At 35.6% G+C, this 20,748-nt stretch overlaps 1 protein-coding gene across 5 annotated transcripts in view; it reads right to left on the minus strand.

Moving 5' to 3' along the window:
* The window catches only part of LRP1B (LDL receptor related protein 1B), a 1,862,264-nt gene that overhangs the window by 965,840 nt on the left and 875,676 nt on the right, over nucleotides 1-20,748 (minus strand). For all 5 annotated transcript variants that reach the window (XM_087435122.1, XM_087435120.1, XM_087435121.1 and 2 more), the window contains exon 8: nucleotides 15,179-15,341. In XM_087435122.1, the coding sequence (XP_087291248.1) occupies nucleotides 15,179-15,341 (163 nt within the window). The remainder of the gene's footprint in view (nucleotides 1-15,178; nucleotides 15,342-20,748) is intronic.

Below are 20,748 nucleotides of genomic sequence, written 5' to 3' on the forward strand. Positions count from 1 at the left end.
GGCACAGTGGGCACTCCTGCAGGTCGAACTACCCCTCCAAAGGTGTTCGCATGTGTGCCGGGCTACCCCTGCCTCCTCTTACAGTCACATGAGCTGCTGGGCTTGGTGTGCGGGGCTCTTTCATGAGGGTTGAGCCACAGCCATTTGGTGGGGAGTGTTCCCACTGGCAGGGCCACTGCAGCATGATGGGCATTCCCAGAGGCCAGGCTACCCTTCCAAAGGCGTTTGGGTGCTAGCTGGGCTGTCCTCGCTTCCTCTTACGGTCGCACCAGCCATTGTGCTTGGTGTGTGGGGCTCCTCTGTGGAAGGTGAGCTGTGGCCACTTGGTGGGTAGTGTTCCCACTGGCAGGGCTGCTGCAGCACATTGGGTGCTCCCTTAGACCGGGCTATCCTTCTGAAGGCATTCACGGACAGACTGGGCTGCCTCTGCCTTCTCTTAAAGCAGTGCCAGCTGCTATGTCAGGCTCTGTGACTTGACTCACTGCTGCCAGGGAGGGTGTAGGGTGCACTCACCTAGTTCCACTGCTTCCCAGGGATCCAGTCCACCCACCCTCAGATGTATAGCCATGTGGATCTCTCAGGCATCCTGTTGTGCTGTGTGGGTATCCACTGTTGGTTAATGAATGTCCATTTAGTTGTAATTTAGAGGGGCAAAGACAAAGGGAACAGCTCACTCTGCCATATTGCTTATGTCACTCAATATAATTAATTTTAAAGAAATACACTTAAAATTATTCTTTAAACCATGCAATATTAATGACAAGTGGAATCTGATATATGAAATACCTCTATGAAAAGATAAATTTTTTAAAAACCAGGGATGCCTTATAAAAAGATTTTCTTTATTAAGCAGCCTTGAATTTATGTATTATCAGTCTGCTTATCCTATTCAGGTACTTGTCATTGAATAATGGGAACATATACAGATCCAAAGAATAAGGAGATCTAAAGAAGGCTGAGTTACCAGTGCTAGTCCTATTTTCTAACTAGACGTTTCCTTATGTTAAATCATCTAAACCTATGTTTGTCTCATTTATTGGGAAGTTACTAAAGATCCCTAAAATATCTTGCCCTATGGAATAAACTAGAGATTTCTCTTTAAATTAGCATGTTTCCAAATCAAAAAACACACTTGGTAGCTACAAAGTTTCAATAATTGCCTCGTTAAGGTGAGCATCACTCCTACTGGTGTTATTGATGCAGTTTTCACTGCCATCTTTGTCATCATCATCATCATTATCACCTCCATTACCATCTTTATCTAGTATTCACAGGGCTTTGATAAAGAACCTCAAAAAAATCCATCAGGAAGAACACGATTTTGCTCTCAAGTAGTTTGCATTCCACAGCAAGTATTCCCAGGACATTGAGTCCATACATCTTTCTTCCATTCTCACTCAAATTATCTGTTTTGCTTTTTCCAGTTCTTTTGGCTAACAGAAACTTGATTATGTTCAGATAGCCATTCCCCATACGCCCTCCACCACCACAAAAGTCCACATGACTCTGGGGAAATTGGACTCACTTCCAGATATTGATATTACTGCAGCTATGGGAAAGCAACCTTATTCAACCCATTCAGACTGAAGTAATGGATTTATAGTCCATATTTAGGGGCCAGGTTTCTTTCTTTTTCTTGCTGCATGAGAATAAGTAAGCAATTTTCCTCAGTTGCTGCTGGCAGCAACCTTATAACCACGGGGGAAAAGGAATTAGGCTGTAGCTGTGGATGGCAGAGCAGAGATACAGAAGGGATGTGGCTCTCTGAGGACGTCAACCAAGCTTGGATCCACCCCAGCTTGCTCTTCTTTGGCCTTCCTCTTCAGTGAGAAGATAAATTAACTTATTGTTTAAGCCAGTTGGAGTTGGGATTTCTGTTAGTGTCAAAAGTATTCCAAAGCATACTTACCATTATTATTCTATATTTACACTATTTCATTTGCCTTCTCTTTCTCTTCTACCTCTAGTATTGCCCCCACCAATAATCCATTTTGTCCTCCACTCTCAGACTGAATTTCTGCAAACATTACATTTATTCAGAGTATGCTCCAAAACAAAAAAGGATAAGTAATAACCAAGTGTGTATCAAATAAATTCTAAGACACCTAATCCAGAAAACAAGAACTTCTATAGGCTGGGAGTAGTAGTGAGATCTTTAGAAGCACAAATAGAAGAGTAATAATCATTCTGTTGTCTGAAAAAAGTTGAAAATAAAATTTTCTCATGGTGTGTCTAGCCCTTCCAGAGAAGAGGGTGCTCAGGTTGTAGGAGTCTTGCACCAGTTATTTAGAGAAACTGCCCCAATGTAGAGATGCCTATTATTTTACTCATTGGCCAGGATATAATCAACTTGTTTCTCTGATTATATGTTTGCCAGGCAATCTTTTAATAGATGATTTCGCTTCGTGAATGGCTCAAGAGGAAAGATGAATCTAATGAAAATGACTCATTCAAGGTAAAATGATAAACTTGAATTCTGAACATTCAGGGGAGTGTAAAAAACTTTGGAAAAAGATGAACATACACAATTTAAAATATCTTTTAGAAACAAAGGCTTTGACACACTAACCTGTTTCACATTTAATTTGTTAGTAACCAAAAGGCAAGAAAATAATGAAATCAGACAGTGGTTACAGTGGCAGTCATCTGTCAACCAGAAACTCATGCCCCTCCCTTTCCAAAATGTGGAGTAGTGGACAACTTCCCAGCTAGAAACCATATTTTCTAGCCTCCTTGTTTCTAGATGTGACCAAGTGACTAGATGTTGGTGGAGTTTTAAAAAAGCAGTTGTGCCTTTTCTCTTTCTGGTCAAAAATCAGAAGATTCTGAGGTCCTAAGGATATAGAAACCACAGGATGAAAGGAGCCTCCATCTTTAACTCACCACATGGAGAAAAGCTGCCTGATCACTAGGAACACATGTACTAGACTCTAACTTGAGAAATAAAACAAAAAACAAATTCCTGTTGTGCTACCCAGTGAATTTATAGCCATAACACATTCAGAAGTTGGTATCACAAGTACAGAATCACCTTAATAAAAACTTAAAATATGTAACATTGGCTTAATTGTAAGGTGGCAGCAGCAGGATAACTATTATTCAAGCATGAAAATATTCAAACTATTTTACAAAAAAGTCTCATTTGTGATATCTTAGAAAATATCTTGGAAGGAAGAACAAGTGCTTTTGAGACTGTGGATTTCAGGAAAGAAGCATAAAAGTATAATATTAGTAGTTGTGTTAATTACTACATGCTTACTTTGGCAAGACATTACCAAAAAAAAAATAAGTGTAGGTTAGAATTGGCTGGTTAATAGCAAAAAAGGGAAGAGAACAGAACAAGTCAAAAATGGAAGCCTCCCAGATTTGGAAAAGCCGATTGCTTCCAGGACCTGAATAGTAAAAATATTGAAAATGGCTTTGAGCAATAAGAGTCAATTAAGACTTCTCAATTAAACAGAGGGATTTAGCCTTCGGACAAAAGGTGTTTGCTTCCCACTGAAGCATTGTTTTCAGGCCTCAAATTGGTTGAAATAGAAAACCAAGAGGTTGAAAGAGAAAACCAAGAGAGTGAGGTGGAAAGAAAGAAATTGGGCGTGATCATTATTTCTAGAATATAACTTTGAGTGTGGTTATTGGTATATAGAAGTAATGAGAAGATAAATAAAAATTCTCCTAATTTTCAAGGGATTTTATAACTGCAAAAGCCATGATCCTAGCTTACAAAATCTTTTGTCTCTTCAAACCTTAAAACAATTGAAAGGAAGAAGAGACAGTCTGTGAAATACAGAGAGCCCCCAGGGGAGGATATTCCCTATTGTCAACTTCAGATGTAGAATTGAGCACAACAGACTAGAAAGAACCTGCCAGTAAAAGCAGAGGTAAAGGAGAACAATGGAACAAAGGTTAACATTTAGGGAAAGAAGAAGCATCTGGACAAGTGACTTCTGAACCTCCAGGGTAGAAGGTCTGCACTTTGCTTGCTTGGCAGGATTTCATTATTGCTCTGTACCAATGACTACTGTGTGTCTCCAGTCTTCCATTTTCTAAAAGGGAAATTTTTGTTACTCTATCACTGATCCATCAATTTATACAGAGTATAGAGGGGACAGCAGGCAGGTGTCTTGTCTTTTGGTTCATAGTTTGCGGTACAACAAGGAAGCACAAAAGGACATGATGGAGAAGACTGCACATCACCTGGAGATCCTCTACTTTGACCCAAATGTAGTACATTCTATGTATGGAAAGAAGAATGCATGTAAATATTTGGTCACCAGAAGAGAAGACTGTTGGCAGAAATGTAAAAAAAGTATTCATTTTAATTCAAAGTATTCATTGCAAATGCATGCTCCCACTTCCACAGTATGGTGGTGTCACAGGCAAGCAACTGCCTAGCCGGGTCCTACATTTCCCTGATCCACTTCCATCCAACTGTGCCTATATATCTTCAACATTTTTCCCCTTCTGCTAGTTGAGAACATAATATTCCAAGGCTGTATGAGATTCTAGAGCCACAAAAATGGAAGGAATCTTGATCCCAGAATAACCACTTGGAGGAAGCTATATCCTCTACCTACCTACAACATCCTCATCAGATTCATGTATGAGTGTGAAATATAATTTGATTATGTTATATCACAATTTTGGAGTTTATAAAAGCAACTCCATTATCCTACTAAATACAGTTGTTATAAGGAGAATATTCTATTGATATTCATTCAAACCTTAGTGTGTACCCTGTGAAAATTATACTTATTTTATGCAGTCATTTTAATTAATAAATAAATTAAATTGCACGTACACATTTGAAATATCTTTATCAAATTAAATTTATAATAAAATAAATAATTTAAAAAACAAAACAGGAGATTTTTGCTTTCATAAAAAAATGAATCAGAGATGTTCTCAATTTGAAAGCTTTTTGATCATTGTAGAGTTCCAAACACTTCAGACAGATCTCAGATTGAATTTATGAGATGAATTAATCACCTTAGGTATAGCTTCAAAGTAATTAGATTTCCAATTCTAAATTCCATTTTGAGACCGAGACTGAAGGTTTCCAGAAAGCAGAAATATTTTCTTTTTTATGTCCTTTTTTACTCTCATTTTCTGCCACTCTAAACCAGATTAGGAAGTAAATATAGGGATTTGCTAAACTGTTTGGTTGTTGATGATGTTACCATAACTATATTCTATCACTATGAAGAAGAACAGAAGAACAATGGCAAAAATTATTTGTGTTGTTTTTCTCAAAAAGCATTAAATTATTTTAGCATGTCATTGGGGTACATTTTATCTTCAGTTAGCTGTTTACCTAAGCCAATTTTTTTTTTTTTTTACTCCACATTTAATCCAGTTTCACTGAGAAATAATTGGCATATATCACTGTATAAGTTTAAGGCATACAGCATGATGTTTTCACAAGATATATTGTGAAATGATTGCCAAAATAGGTTCTTCTAACATCTGTCTTCTCATATAGATACAACAAAAAGAAAGGAAAAGAAAGATCACCTTCCACTAACTCCCCCTCTCCCTACCTTCTGCCTCTGGTAACCACAAGTCTGATCTCTTTTTCTATGAGTTTTTTGTTTGTTTGTTTAGATTCCACATATAATTGAGATCATAAAGTATTTGTCTTTCTCTGTTTAATTCATTTTATTTAGCATAACACCTTCCAAGTCCAACCATGGTAGGATTTCCTCATTTTTTTATGACTGAATAATATTCCATTGTATATATATCATAACTTCTTTATCCATTCATCCATTGATGGACAATCAAGTTGTTTCCAGGTCTAGGCTATTGTAAATAATGCTACAATGAACATGGGGGTGCAGATATCTTTTAGAGTTAGTGTTTTTGTTTCCTTGGAATATATTCCCAGAAGTGGAATTGCTGAATCATATGGCAGTTCTATTTTTAATTTTTTGAGGATCCTCTATACTGTTTTCCATAGTGGCTGTGCCGATTTACAATCCCATCAGCAGTGCACAAAGGTTCCCTTTTCTCTACATCCTTGCCAACACTTGTTTTATCTTGTCTTTTTGACGATGGCCATTTTAACAGGCGTGAGGTGATATCTCATTGTGGTTTTAGTTTACACTTCCCTGATGACTAGTGACGTTGAGCATCTTTTCATGTACCTGTTAGCCTTTTGTATTTCTTCTTTGGAGAAATGTCTATTCATGTCCTTTGTCCATTTTTTAATTGGGTTATTTGTTTTTTCCTATTGAGTTGTTATGAGTTTTTTATATATTTTGTGTATTAACCCTTTATCAGATATATGGTTTGCAAATATTTTTTCCTATTTCATAGTTTGTCTTTTCACTTTGTTGATGGGTTCTTTTGCTGTGCAGAAGCTTTTTAGTTTGATGTAGTCCCACTTGTTTATTTTTTATTTTGTTGCTTGTACTTTAGGTGTCATATCCAAAAATTCATTACCAAGACCCATGTCAAGGGGCTTCATTCCTATGTTTTCTTCTGGGAGTCTCATGGTTTCTGGTCTTATAATTAAGGCTTTAATTCACTTTCAGTTAATTTTTGTGAATCGTCTAAGATAGAGGTCCATTTTTATTCTTTTACACGTGAATATCCAATTATCCCAGCACCATTTACTGAAGAGACTATCTTTTCTCCATTGAATGTTCTTGGCTCCCTTGTCAAATATTAGTTGACCACATATGGTTGGGTTTATTTCTGGGCTCTCAATTCTGTTCCATTGGTCTGTTTGTCTGTTTTTATGTCAGTGTCATGCCGTTTTGATGACTATAGCTTTATAGTATAGCTTGAAATCAGGAAGTGTGATGCCTCTTGCCTAAGCACCATTTTTATAAGTGCTTACAAAGACAATTATGTCACTAAAGACCGAAAGAAGACCAAATACCCTCAACATTTGCCTTTTCCCTCTGCATGACTAAAAACAAAAATTCTGAGTAAAAACCACTTGACATTGGAAAACATTCACCTTGACCCTAAAGCCAGATCTTTCTCCAAAGTCAAACCACTAAGAATCTGACTCAAGGGAAAACATCAATTTTAGTTCAATATCCTGCAAGGTTCAGCAGTCAAGCAGAACAAAATATAACTCAGCATAAAAGCTGCATGCTGTTTTTTACTTCTTGTTCTCTCTCTTTTTTTTTTTTTTTTGGTTTAACATGATTACATGGCCTATGGTAAAATCCTGAATTTATGTTATGTACTAAAGAGTGGTAATGCACAAGGGGAATGGTGTCAAGTGCTTATTTTATTGTTTTTAATTTTTATTCTTTCCTTTGTGGTGTTTACAAACCAAATTTCTCTCAATTTTTTGAAAACAACCTTTTATACCTGACTCATTATTTTCCTCAGAAATTTCAGATAAATTGCTGCTTAGTATTTTGCTTGTTGTTTATAATGTTTTTTCTTGTAAACTATAATAACTGTATCTTCTGATTATAATATTTGATGTTTTATACATAACTGTTATACTCCAAGCTCCATGACAGACTAGACCATATCATTATCTTTGATGCCCTGATCACACCTGAGTAATACAGGAAAGTTGTCTATATATTTTCAAAAGCAGTACTACTGGCTCATATCTACTTCTTATTTTCATAGAACTCCACGTAGGAAACAACTAGAAGTAATTTTAAACTACTTGAAAATATAAAATTATTCTTTTCTAGTAATGGCACAGATTCTTCCAGTACGCTAACTATTCTCTGGCAGAGAGTAAGAAAGCTTTCATGCAACTTGAGAATTATATTTTATAAGTGAAACAATAATTTAATTAATATTACCCCAGTGGTTTAGAAATATTCACATAGCTTCCACAAGTGTTGAAGAAACTGATATAATGAAACCTCTTATCAGTTTTTTAAACTATGTCTTTAAAGATAAAAATAGGGATACCAGGAGTGTTATCCAGAATGCCCCCACCCCAGCTTCCTCTCCGTATTGTATAAAATGTTACAGTAACAACAACAACAAAAAAACAACTGTCATTTTCCTTGAAAAGAGATAATAAAAATTTTCCTCAGAGTGAGTTTTAATGACCTGGGCTAAAAGGAAAGGAGGTGTTCTCCTAGAAGCAGGAATGAAGAGATGGAACAAAATACTCATCCATAATCCAAACAGGTTTAGCTAAGTGAAAAGGGACCCCTCAGTGCCTGGAAAGAACCAAGAAAAGACAAAGGACGGCACATGAGAAAGAAGTATCATATGACAGTGGTTATAGTAGATGATGTTGGTTCATAATCCATTTTTCTTTCTTCCATGTTAGCTTGGTCCAATTTCACTCCCATGTCTGTCTTTCATATACCAATGGTAAAAATTGTCCATGGTTGTCTCATCTAGGTGGGCACGTACCCCAGTTCGGATGAAGAAGACATGAGGGAATGTCTGCTTTGGGTGCTCTTCTACACCCAAGGAAGAAACAATACTGTTTTTTAACTGAATACTGTGTTTCTACACAGGACCCCTGGAACTTCAGTAGCCATCTTATGACCATGGGGAAATTAGCCTGAAAAGTATACATTAAGATAACATCCAAGAACAAAGAGGTAGAAGGAACCCAGGTCCTTAATGATACTGTTGAGCCACTAAAATAACCAACCCAGGAACCATCCTAAATCTACATTTTTAAGTGAAATAATAAATTCCTTCATAATTTAAGGTATACACAATTGTTTTTCTGTTGCTTTATATATTTGAGGGGACAGCATTAATCAGAGTTAGAATTCAGAGAAGACATCTCTTTTATAGGGACTGGTTGGAAGGTTGGGGAGACATTGAGTATAATTACTAGAAACAGAATTGTGAACTCAGTGATTTAGAGATAAGCTTAACAAACATTGAAAACTTACAGAGTGAAAAAGAAAGATAGAGGGGAGAGAACAGCAAAGAGAGAAAATATAGATGTAGAATGATCTGCATTATTTTGGCTTTATGAATATGAGTCAAGAACACAGTGGGAGTTGAATCGGTTTGGGTTAAGTTTCCAGGAAAGGCTGTGCTAAACCTAAACCACTGCAAGTTGCTCTTCCATTTCCCCAGGCTAATCACAATATAATAGAAAAAGCCTGTGTAACTGAAGGAGACAGTAATTAAGGGCAATGTCACACATGAGCCTCCACTTGAGGAAAGGTCTGGAGAGGAATTTGGAAAGAGGTTGAACCTAGACAAAATTTATTAACAAGAAGAATTTGAGTCGTATGTAAGACAGCTAATATGGATTTATACCCTTGAGTGAGCCTTTGAACCACCAACTTCAGTGAAAATAGTATAAACTATAAAACATATACTTGCATATCCATGTTATCTTACCAAGCAACTCTCCTGAGGTGCTTAGTAAATTGGCCTAAGATAGGTAGATGCCTACTGCTTAGATAATTGTCTATGCACCTAAATGCCATCCCGGAGGGTTAGACTTACCCAGAGAAGGTAGCAGTAGTATAAAATAGGCAATAATCATAGATATTTAGATAGATTATAGATATATAGAAATATAGTTAATGTTATAATGATATCTACTTGAATTTATTGCCACATTTGAGAAAACACATTGGTAAAATTTTTGGAAGAATCAATACAAATTTATAAGACTAGGGATGTTATTGTACTGCATTAATCATCCATTGTGTATAAGGAGAAGTGGGCAAATAACTTCCTTGGCACTCTCCTTCATATAGGTGAATTCAGAGGTCAGCCCACGTGAGTATTGCTTCTGTGTACAGGACCAAGACTGTTTCAAAGATACACTAATAACCCAAAGTATACTTCTAGCAGTTCGTTTTGTTCATCAGCCTTTTTTCTTTTTAAAGAAAATTTAAATGCAAGATGTCCAAGTGGGAGCCAGCCCTGATGGCCTAATGGTTAAAGTTTGGCATGCTCTGCTTCGGCGGCCCAGGTTTAGTTCCCGGGTGCGGAACCACACTGCTCGTCTGTCAGTAGCCATGATGTGGCAGTAGCTCACAGAGAAGAACTAGAAGGACTTATAACTAGAATATACAACTATATACTGGGGATTTAGGGAGGGAAAAAAAGAGAGAGAGAGAGAGGAAGACTGGCAGCAGATGTTAGCTCAGGTTGAATCTTTCCCAGCAAGAAAAAAAAAACAACAGATGAGCTTTTTTTTTTTTAACGGCAAGTCCAAAAGGGAAATTATAGCAGGTCAATAGGCAAGTCCAAAAGGGAAATTATAGCAGGTCAATACATGAACTGAAGAGAATGATTATTGGAGCTATTGGAATGTCTCCATTTTTCTCTGAGTTTTCTTCTAATGAAGAGAAATATGCAAGAAGATTCTGAGGATGATTAAGTTTACATCATCATCAAGATGCTTAACTCTCCTTGAACAATGGGGAGGTGCATCTGATTGTGAGAACCTGTCACATGGCTATACTAAAGTGGAGAAGGAGGCTAGAAGCTATATATGTGTATATATGTACATAGATTTTTTTTGTGGGTGTGTGTGGAGGGGAGTTCTTCCTTAAAAAGTCAGGACTCACAATTTGCAACCCATCAAAATGTGAACATGAATTTCAAAAAATTAGGGGAAGTCGTGAATTGCAGATGACCATGCGACCCTCCAAGATTGATACTTCCAGGAGGAGAAAAAAGGTACACAGGGGCACGTCTTTACATGTTTCCTGATGTTCAAACCCATGGCAACTTCAGAATCATCTGAATCCTCAAATCAATGGGTAGTGGTTAGTTGTGGAGGTGCAATCAGTAGGTTTAATTTCCCCACAGTGTAGTCTGAGGGGTTTAATGGCCAAAGGTCTACAACAATTCTACTTATGTCCTATTGCATGTGACTAGTGAGTGCAGGCTCTAACTTGGAACGTGGGCTGGCTCTAGGAGCCACCTAACAGAATTGAGAAACCTGATATCTACCCCAAGGATCTCCTTGTTACAGAACCACTTTCGCCAGCATAGGCAAACCTGCTTCATTTTCCAGCTTCCCATATTCACACAGCATCTAGTTTAAAATTTCATTAGTCAGTCCTGCTCCTTGATGGCTGTTAACTTTGATTCTATCTTTAATTTCTCAGCCATGATTAGTTTCACCAACAGTGGGAATCTGGGTGGGTGATGGGAAAGGGTTTATTAACTATTAAATGCTGTCAATCACTCTTATGTGAGTTCAACTTCTAGATTTGAGCTTCCCGTCTCTGCCTCCTGGCGGATAGCCTGCTCTTGCAGAGAACAAAGACAACACACTTTTCCTTCATTACTGATGTGGGATCATGGATTCACAAATAAATCCTACATATCACTGTGCCATTCACTCTCTACAAGTCAAAAATTCATCCTACATTGAAAAAGAGTATACGTTGTACTTGGAAAATATTCCATTTCTGCTGTTTCACATGACATGGGACATTTTCCCTCTCCCTCAATTTAGCCATCTCACATAGCTTTATTGAGTTCGAGTTCTATGTATGGTACCCCAAGTCCCCCAAAATATATTTTTCCCAAATTTTCAATTCCAACTTCAGAATCATCACTAAAATATCTCTTTAATTTTACTCTCCTCTCCTAATAATTATGATGCTTAGGATTAAGTGATTCCTTCTTTTGCAAGACTATTGCAGCAATTTGACATTCGTGGTGAAATGAACTCTTGCCTCAAGTTTAGTGTGATAATTTTAATTTAATAGGAAGCTCAGGGCCATATGTTACAAGAGCTATAAACTAGCTCCACTCCTGTGCTCAGTTACAATCCTCTTTAGACCCAAATATTACAAGGTTTATTATTGAAACAAAGCCATATTCAAAAATACAGTTCAACTGACAAAGGTAACTATGAGGGGATTTTCTTCTTTACCTTTATCTTCTGAAAGACCTTGAAGGTAATCCAAAGACATCTTGCACAAAATCAATTATTAAGATAAGTTTACTCTGCTACTTTTTTTCCTATATGCATGGTTGCTCTGTACTTTCCTCCTCCCATATCCTATATGTACTTCATCTTTATTCCCAGGCTATATCACTTTTTCTTCCCTTGTTTCTCCTCCTCTTTATTATAGAATATATTTAGTCTATATGATATAAACCATTTTAGGAAGGCTTGTAGTAGAAAGGGAATGGGGTTGGAAATGAAAAGATCATCTTTAATAGGGTGGGATATTGGTCTCAGCACTCTACTCGTAATGGTATCATAAGTGTTGGAAATATTAGTAGTTATTTTTGAGGCAACATGAAATAGAGAACTTCACATATTCAACAACTCAAAAAGTGTTAAAGTGCTTTATATATTTGACCTTATTTAATCCTTACGACAGCACTTTAGGGTAGGATTATCATTATTCATGTTTTTAAGATGAGAAAACATGGGTACAAAGAGGCATCCAACATCACACAGCTAGTAACTAGTGGAGCCAGTGTTTGATCCCGGGGAGAGTGACTCCAGCATCAAGCTCTTACCCATTCAACAAGCAGAGCCCTAACAACCACTGCCAGAAATGCTATTTTTGATGTTGGTGGGACAATGATCTTATGCTACCTTCCAATTCTACTGACTCTAGATAAATAATTTTGGAAATATCTTCAAGGAATCATTGGAAAAAAGTACTGCTAAAATTCAAAAGGAAGAAGAAACTCACAAGAAGTATCTCCAGAAAATTAGCCTGAATTAAAAGTCATCTAAAAAACCAGCAGAATGAACCAACAACATTTATATAAACAATCTCTTCCTTCCAGATTTGTATTAAAGCCTGGTTCAAGTCACACTGAGAAAAACTTAGTAATCTATATTCAACCCATGGAGAACTAAAAAAAAAAAATTAAAAATTAAAAAAAGACGATACTGTAATAGTCATTAGATACAAAGGGAATAGGAGGTTGAGAAAAGTGAAATTAAAAGTACAGCCAAATAAAAGATATTTTTTCAATGCAGCCTTCAGGGAGGTAAGGCAAATCCCCCTCCATTTCCATACCTAGTAAGGTCAAGCTCTAAGAGTCAGGTCAGACTTTAAACACATTCTGATGTTTTCTGAACTGAAGTTATAACAGACAGAGCCAAAGACATATCACCCCGTACAATTAGAAAAAGGCAGGAGAAATTTCACTGGTGGCACATTTCCCTTTTAGTATGTCAGGCAGAGTTGTTCCAGCCTCAACTATTCAAATTGCTCTCAAGCAGGCCTAAAAGTAGAAGTTAAAGGAAAAACCTACTGTTCCTTCCCTAGATATCAGCACATAAATCCCAGCCAAATTTCTGATATTAAGAGAGAATAGAATGTATTTGAAAGTGTTCTATTACAGACTTACATTTATAAAAGAGCAGAGCTTTTCCTTCTCTGATGTCTACCATTTGTGACTGAAAAACTGTGCTAGAGAGACAGGGGCAAACTCAAACAAAAAATTCTGCAGAACCTATTGTGATAAATGATACATGACAAATTGCATTTAAACAGTGACTGGGCCCAAAGGAATCCAGCAGAGAATAAGCGCAAACAAAGTGGGAGTTTTCTATTCCTAATTCCTTTGACAAAAATGACAAAATATGGTTCTTTCATGTAACGACAGGGAGAAACAGGAAGCTTAAGAACATAAAGTATGTTGCCACTCAGAAAGGGAGATGGTGTTCACATATATTATACTTCAGATTGGCAGTTTTACTTGAAAAGGGTCTCTGGATCTTTGTTTTTACGAATGGGGAAAGGATAAGAGGGGTATAATGAGGGGAGAAACACAATAGCTTCACCTCTTAACATTTTTGACAGACAAGACTGTCTAAAGGCTAATTTGATATTCAGTTAACATATCCAGGGAAAAACATGCAAGCAAATATATTTCTAAACAGAATGCCAAAAGAATGTTGTTAGCACATTTGTAAATTTCCAATTCTTTCTCACTACCCTTATCCAACAACCCAAACAAATCAGTCTAAATACAACTTCTTTTACTAATGTCTTTTGAAGCATCACTGCAGTCAGATTGAGTCAAGTAACCATCTGCTGCAAATACAAATAGAGCTACATTCAAGAATTATATTACACAGCCTTCCTAGCAAAGCTCTTACGTGCAAGCTGTTCTTGTCAAAATCAGAACCATTGTGATGATGCATCTTAATATTCAATCAGACTTTAAGTAAAGAGTGACAAAAGTCCACATATGGATGACAGCTGTTTCTTCAGTAAATATTTTCCCATTTAATGAATGGAGGCTTATGGCAGTTTAAGATATGTTCCATCAGACATTTAGCCTGAACTGAACTGGGGACGATTAAAATAATAACAAGGATAAAATTTCGGTTTTCAAATCTTTGCTACAACTTACATCTGAAAAAACAACAGCTCCTCCAATTAAAGTTGTACAGTATGTCATTATTTTGAAAGTATCCTTGCCCAATACTGACTGGTGAAAGAACTGAATTTACGGGACTCTTTACATTTTTTGTCCATCCCCCTCTAATAATATCATAGCATTTGTAAAATTAAAGCATAATTCCTGTATTGATTTTATAATTATATGAATAAAATTGAGAATTTAAACATTTTTGACTATGTTTTGACAAATTGTGAAACATTAAAAAAGATTAATGAGCCTATAGCTAAAAGAAGGAAAGATAGGGCTTCTTTTTACCAAAAAAATGGCTTGCAAAATTGGAAAGTCAAAAGAAAAGGAAAGATGGATTCTCATGAAAAAATCAGTGACTCTATAATAATGCAGTGTTTACATATCAGTAGTTAGATAAAATAAAGGTTAGTTTCAACTAACAAAGATGACAATATTATAGTAATACCCTTGAATATGTATTATACCCCTTTATAAATCCTAAATGTTGTGTTGGACATAAGTTTATTAATAGTATATCTTTAAAGTAGCGTTTTTGAAGTTTGCTAACTATAAGGTCCACTGCTAAGTAATTTACAGTCTCCTCTCTTTAACCTGAAACTATCCTGAGGCTCATCTCTGGTGACGCCAAAGCAATTCCTGGGAGCATGGCAGGTTGTTTGTGTCTTAGGTTAGGCCTGCAATATTGATGTGTTTAGGAACTGGTATTCTCCAGCTTCTGGGTGGTAAATTATAACCTTTTTTCCTTCCCACAATGCAAGTGTTAAAATCAACATTAAAAAAAATTGAGCCCATAATCTTATATTCTACAACTCTCATCAGACACTGATATATATATATTTTAATAGAAACTATTTCAGATCAAACACTACAAAGAAAAATTTCTTACCCTGCTATTGGATCTACCGCTATTGCCTTAGGATTATGAAGCTCCAGATCAATCAGGGTGACACATACAGACCCGTTGTAATTACAAACAAAGATCCGGTCACTGACATGGTCCACAAAATAGAGGTTTCTGGTGAGCCAGTCAATCGCCATTTGTTGCACATCTGAAAAACACACACACACAAAATCATTGAATCACAGGTGCGAACTTAGTATCATAAGCCAAAGAGTACATAAATCTGCCCAAACCATCACAGAGGACATTTCAAAAATATAGGTAGTTTTATGATAAAAAATTGCAAAAACGATTTCTTGCTATGCAAAAATAAGTGATTTAATTATTCTGTAAAATAGTCACTACCTCTTGATACCTTTCTTCCTATTCTCTAAGGACTAAGGATGACGTAAACAAATGGATTAAAAGTTAGTAATCCTAAATATGGGTATTTACAATAAAATCTGTCTCCTAGTTTTTGCATTTGTCCAGAATAGTTTGTTCAACCCAATGAGCATAACTGGTTCAATGGCACCCCTAAACTCTTTAGCAGTAAGAGGAGTAAACTTTGTATGAACTTAAAGTAAACGCTTATTTTCAGATACGCTTATATCAAAAAAAAGGAAGGATGGAGAAGGTGGAAAGAGTTCTGTAAGATCCCTTTGTTTATAAAAAGTATCCAAAACTTGGAAATAAACAAAAGGGGGGTGATATGTTCGTTCAGTGGCATATATAGGCATTGTAAAACAGGCCTGATCAAAGATTAATTCTCTAGGAGAGTATTGTTCAGTAATACTTTTGGAGATGATGAAAATTGCATAAAGTAGCCACTAGTCAAATGTGTCTTAAAATGCAGCTAGTGAGACTGGGAAACTGAATCTTTATTGTATTTCATTTTAATTAATTCAAATTCAAATGCAACCTTTAAAATGTGGCTAGTGCGACTAGCAAACTGAATCTTTATTGTATTTCATTTTAATTAATTCAAATTTAAACTTAAAAAAGTGGGTACCTAGTGGCTACTGTGGATATTGCATTTCTAGAACAATTTATCTGTGTTTTACTTGAGCATTTTCTATTTGATCAGACCTATACACTGTGAAATTTCATGCTAATTTGTAGATATTTATCTCGTAGAAAGGATAACCCCACAAGTTATGGTTTTATTACGCTGTGAGGCATTAATCATTTTTATACCTGACCTACAAATCTTATTTAAATATTCTTCCTCTTTAAAATGCCTATGAGTACCAATTCCACTAATGTTCTTCGATCAGCTATACTGGGCTGGTTTCCTCAATAATGACATAAATAAATTCTTGGTCCATATTCATTCCTGAACTTTATGACAATCATGTTTTTATCTATTGGAAGTGATACTTGTATGCCTCCTTGTTCAAACTTACTATGGATTCATGATTTATTAACTAAGCAGAGTTTCCTCCTACAATCTGAACCTAAACATTCTTCCTGCTCTATGCTTCAAAATACTTCCTTAGTAACATGCTGCTTCGGTGAATAATATTCTTTCAACAGAAAGGCTAACAGAGATGTATGCGTCATCATTATCATTTGTAACGTTTCATTGTCAAAGCAAGGTAGAGAAAGGAGCAACTTTGTGGGAATTTCTATCATGTCTTACAAGGACAAGCAGAAAGTGGATTTTGCAATTCATTGGATACACATTTTCAAGCTATCGATTCCAGTTTCATTCCTGAATTACACAGTCTTTATGGGAACATAAGCATTTAAATGTCCCAGAAACTACATGAAGCTTTTCTTCAACCAGATCAGCAACTAGGATTTTTTTAAAATCTGAACTATTTCTCTGTCTCCAGAAATCTGGAAATGTCTGCTTTGTTTTATTTTTAACTCTTTTTGCATTATTATATCAGCTAGAGCACAGAACCCACTGTTTCAAATGTCATTTCAAATACCTTGGATTCAGATAAACTATGTGCCACAGTCCATTCAATGGCCCATCCCTCATGCTAGGCATGCGGTTGGTTTAGTCTATACAATTGTAATTTCAGACAAAAGAGCTGCTTGACAGCATTCACACTTTCTTTCAACTTTGTATCATTGCAGAAAGATTCTCTGCTACTGAAACAGTACTTATTGTTAACCACCATCCAAGTTTGAAGCGGCAAGGTCTCTCTAAAGAACCTAAAAATTATCCAAACACTTAGTAATTGTGGGAATTGGTTTTGTTACCTTTTCTTATATTTGAAGTTTCTGTCTGCTTTTAATGTAATTTTTATTAAGATTGGAGAATTGAGGCAATTAGACAAAGAGTTCAAGTAAGCAAGATAGATAGATAGATAGATAGATAGATAGATAGATAGATAGATAGATAGATAGAAAGAAAGATAGGTAGAGAGACAAATAATAAATTTGGCTAAAATGATTTGAACATTTTAGGCGATCAGTGAATTTTCTCGACAACGGATTCAGTATTTCATTTTGCTGAAATATAACAAAGTTCATAGGAAATTGCTGAAGATAACTGTAATTTTATGACATTACAAAAAAATCTGTAAATTTTTAGTAAGACCCTTATTACTTTACCTTTACTAGAACAAAATTTTAAATATGTTCCTGTTATTATTTTCTCTACTTGGCTTTTATTCATTCTTCAACCAAAAGTCATCCAGATTTTGCCCTCACTGTTCTTTTGAAATGGCTCTTATTATGGTCATTCAGAATTTCCTAACTGCTAAAAGCAAAGGTTGCTTTTCAGCTCTCTACGAAGCAATCTAAATATCAATATTGGTAAAATTTTAAATAATCATGAAAAAATATTGAAAATATTTTAAAACTTGTAAATTATTATATAAATATAAGTAACTATTAACAATGTTATTAAAACTCAATATTTGTTATTTAACAACTTAAAGTTGTACCCAGTGGAAATCAATTGAAAAATTCAAGAGAAAAAAAAAATTGAAGATGATGAATACTTATGATAATCTATAATTAGATAAAAAAAGATACAACAGATTTTTCATCATGACATAGGCAAGTAATTAATTACCAGAGTTGGTGAATGTAGAACTTAAACATTTTTAATTCACTAAAATGTAATGTATACTTAGTGTTAAGGACTGAATTATCTTCTGCCAAAATTCGTATGTTGAAGTCCTAACCCCCAGTATCTCAGAATGTAACTGTAATTGAAGATAAAGTCTTTAAAGAGATGATTAAATTAAAATGAGGCCATTAGAATGTGCCCTAATACAGTCTTACTGGTGTCCTTATAAAAAGAGGAGATTAGGACATACAGAGAGAAACCCAGGGATGCCTGCACACAGAAGAAAGGCCATCTACAAGTCAAGGAGAGAGGCCTCAGAGGAGTCCAACCCTGCTGGTACCTTGATCTTGGACTTCTAGTCGTCAGAACTATAAGAAAATGGATTTCGATTGTTTGAATCACCCAATCTGTGGTATTTTGTTATAGCAGCTCTAGAAAACTAATATACCTGCTCAAGTACTACTTAATAGAGTAGTCCATGCCACAAAATTATTGCGAACAAAGGTCAAAATCTTGCTAAGAAAAAATGTAAAAGGAACATCTGCATGTCCTTTTTCAACGTCATACTGGACCATTGTCTAACATGCCCCCTCAAGAATTAGTTAATTCTCCTGGGTAATATAGCTTTATTATACCTTTCTATTTATAACATACAATATAATATGCAATAGATCTTACAATTTGATATTGATTATGTTCTAGTCTCTATGAATTTACAATTAATTTGTGGATAAATTGCAAATAGCCTTTCTCCAATAGAGATGCAAACGATTTCTTTCAGGGAGTGAAGATAACCCCAGTTTTATTGTCCAGTACAACATTAACTAATTTTATATGTAACTTTACAATCTTAAATCCCCAGCAGTTTTTTTTTCCTTCATTGATTGTAAATACTTCAGTCTTTCTATACTTCTTTAAACCACATTTACCACTCTGCTGGTTCTCTCATCATGAGCTAAATGACTCCTTAACACATGTCCACTACATATTTGTATGGGTTATGCTTTTAAATTTTTGAAAATTATACCTTGACAAATTTTAGTACTTGATTTCTTCTTTAATTATTTACCGTATGATCTTTAACCAGCCGGAGATGGCAAATTTAAATGTCTTCAAGGATTAGGAAGATAACATAAATAGGCAAAACTTGTTAGGAGGGACTATGACAAACCTAGATGATGGCCTGAAAGTATACATCTACCTAGAAAGGCAGGCTCAATTTCAGATGATTGTTTTGATGCAGAAATGCTTCATTATTTCAAAGAAGCCCCAACTACGAACTTCTGGGTTTCATTTGAAGTTTCTCCATTTTTAAATACGGTAGACTAATTTTTAAAAATTATAAAGCATTTTGTGTATCAAACAAAACCTGTCTGCAGCCAAACTGGATCAAAGACCACGAGTGTGATTACACCAAAGCAAAGTGACCACTGTATATCATTTAGTTCAGTCTGACCCTCTACTTAAAAGTATGTTCTAGAGAAAGTTATTGATATCTATAAAAGCCATTGTTATTATATTAAATAAACATAATATCCATTTACAAAGTGGTCAAGGGATTAAGTCAGACAACAAACATTAAGAATCTTGTACAATGACACATAGTAGATATTCCACAAATATTAGTTGCCTCCCAGAGGGAACAAAAGGATTGCCCTTTAATTTATGTCATTGTGACTACTTATAATATGTATGTACTAGAGAATAGCATGGTACCAGATAAAAAAAAAATAATTGATTAATTAATGATAAGATAGACAGTAATTGTGATAATTTTAAAATATATGCACCAATTTTCTGATACTCCTCCTTTTAAGAGGTGGAACTTGATTCTTCTCCCTTTGAATGTGGGCTGTTCTTTGTGACTTCCTGGTACAGAACAGAATGTGACAGAAATGACAGGGTGTGATTTCCAATGGTAAGTCACAAAAGGCGTTATAACTTCCATTTTGCTCTCTCTCTCTTTGGATCACTCACTCTGGTGGAAACCAGCTGCCATGTTATAAGGATACTCAAGTAACACTGTGCAGAGGCCCATGTTGCAAGGAACAGAAGCCTACTGCCAACAGTCACAAGAATGAGCTTGGAAAGCAATCATCCAGCCTCAGTTAAGCCACTGGAGGCCTACAGGACAGGCTAACATCTTGATTACAACCTCGTGAGAAACCTTATGACAACCACCTAGCTAAGCAACTCCTGAATTTCTGACCCACAGAAAGCGTAAGGTAATAGATACTTGCTGTTTTAAAGCCACTAAGTTTGGGGGCAATTTGTTTGTTACACAGCAATAGATAACTAACACAGAGGTCAAATTCCTGTAGTTTTTAAAGCTAGATTTTGTTGACTTCTCACCACTTGGATGTCATTTTTAGACTTATATCTGAACTAGACTGTCTACACCAATAACTGTTTTGGTTCCCTCAAATTACCTGTGGTTCAGCTTAATGCTAAAATACAAAAGATATTCCATAAATGCTCATAAATGAACCCAAGGAAATTTAAAGATAATTTGTCTTGAAAATTTCTACTCTATTTTTACAAAATG

Source organism: Ceratotherium simum, chromosome 9 (genome assembly GCF_057802395.1).
Source record: "Ceratotherium simum simum isolate JZ-2026a chromosome 9, ASM5780239v1, whole genome shotgun sequence".
Taxonomy (NCBI): domain Eukaryota; kingdom Metazoa; phylum Chordata; class Mammalia; order Perissodactyla; family Rhinocerotidae; genus Ceratotherium; species Ceratotherium simum.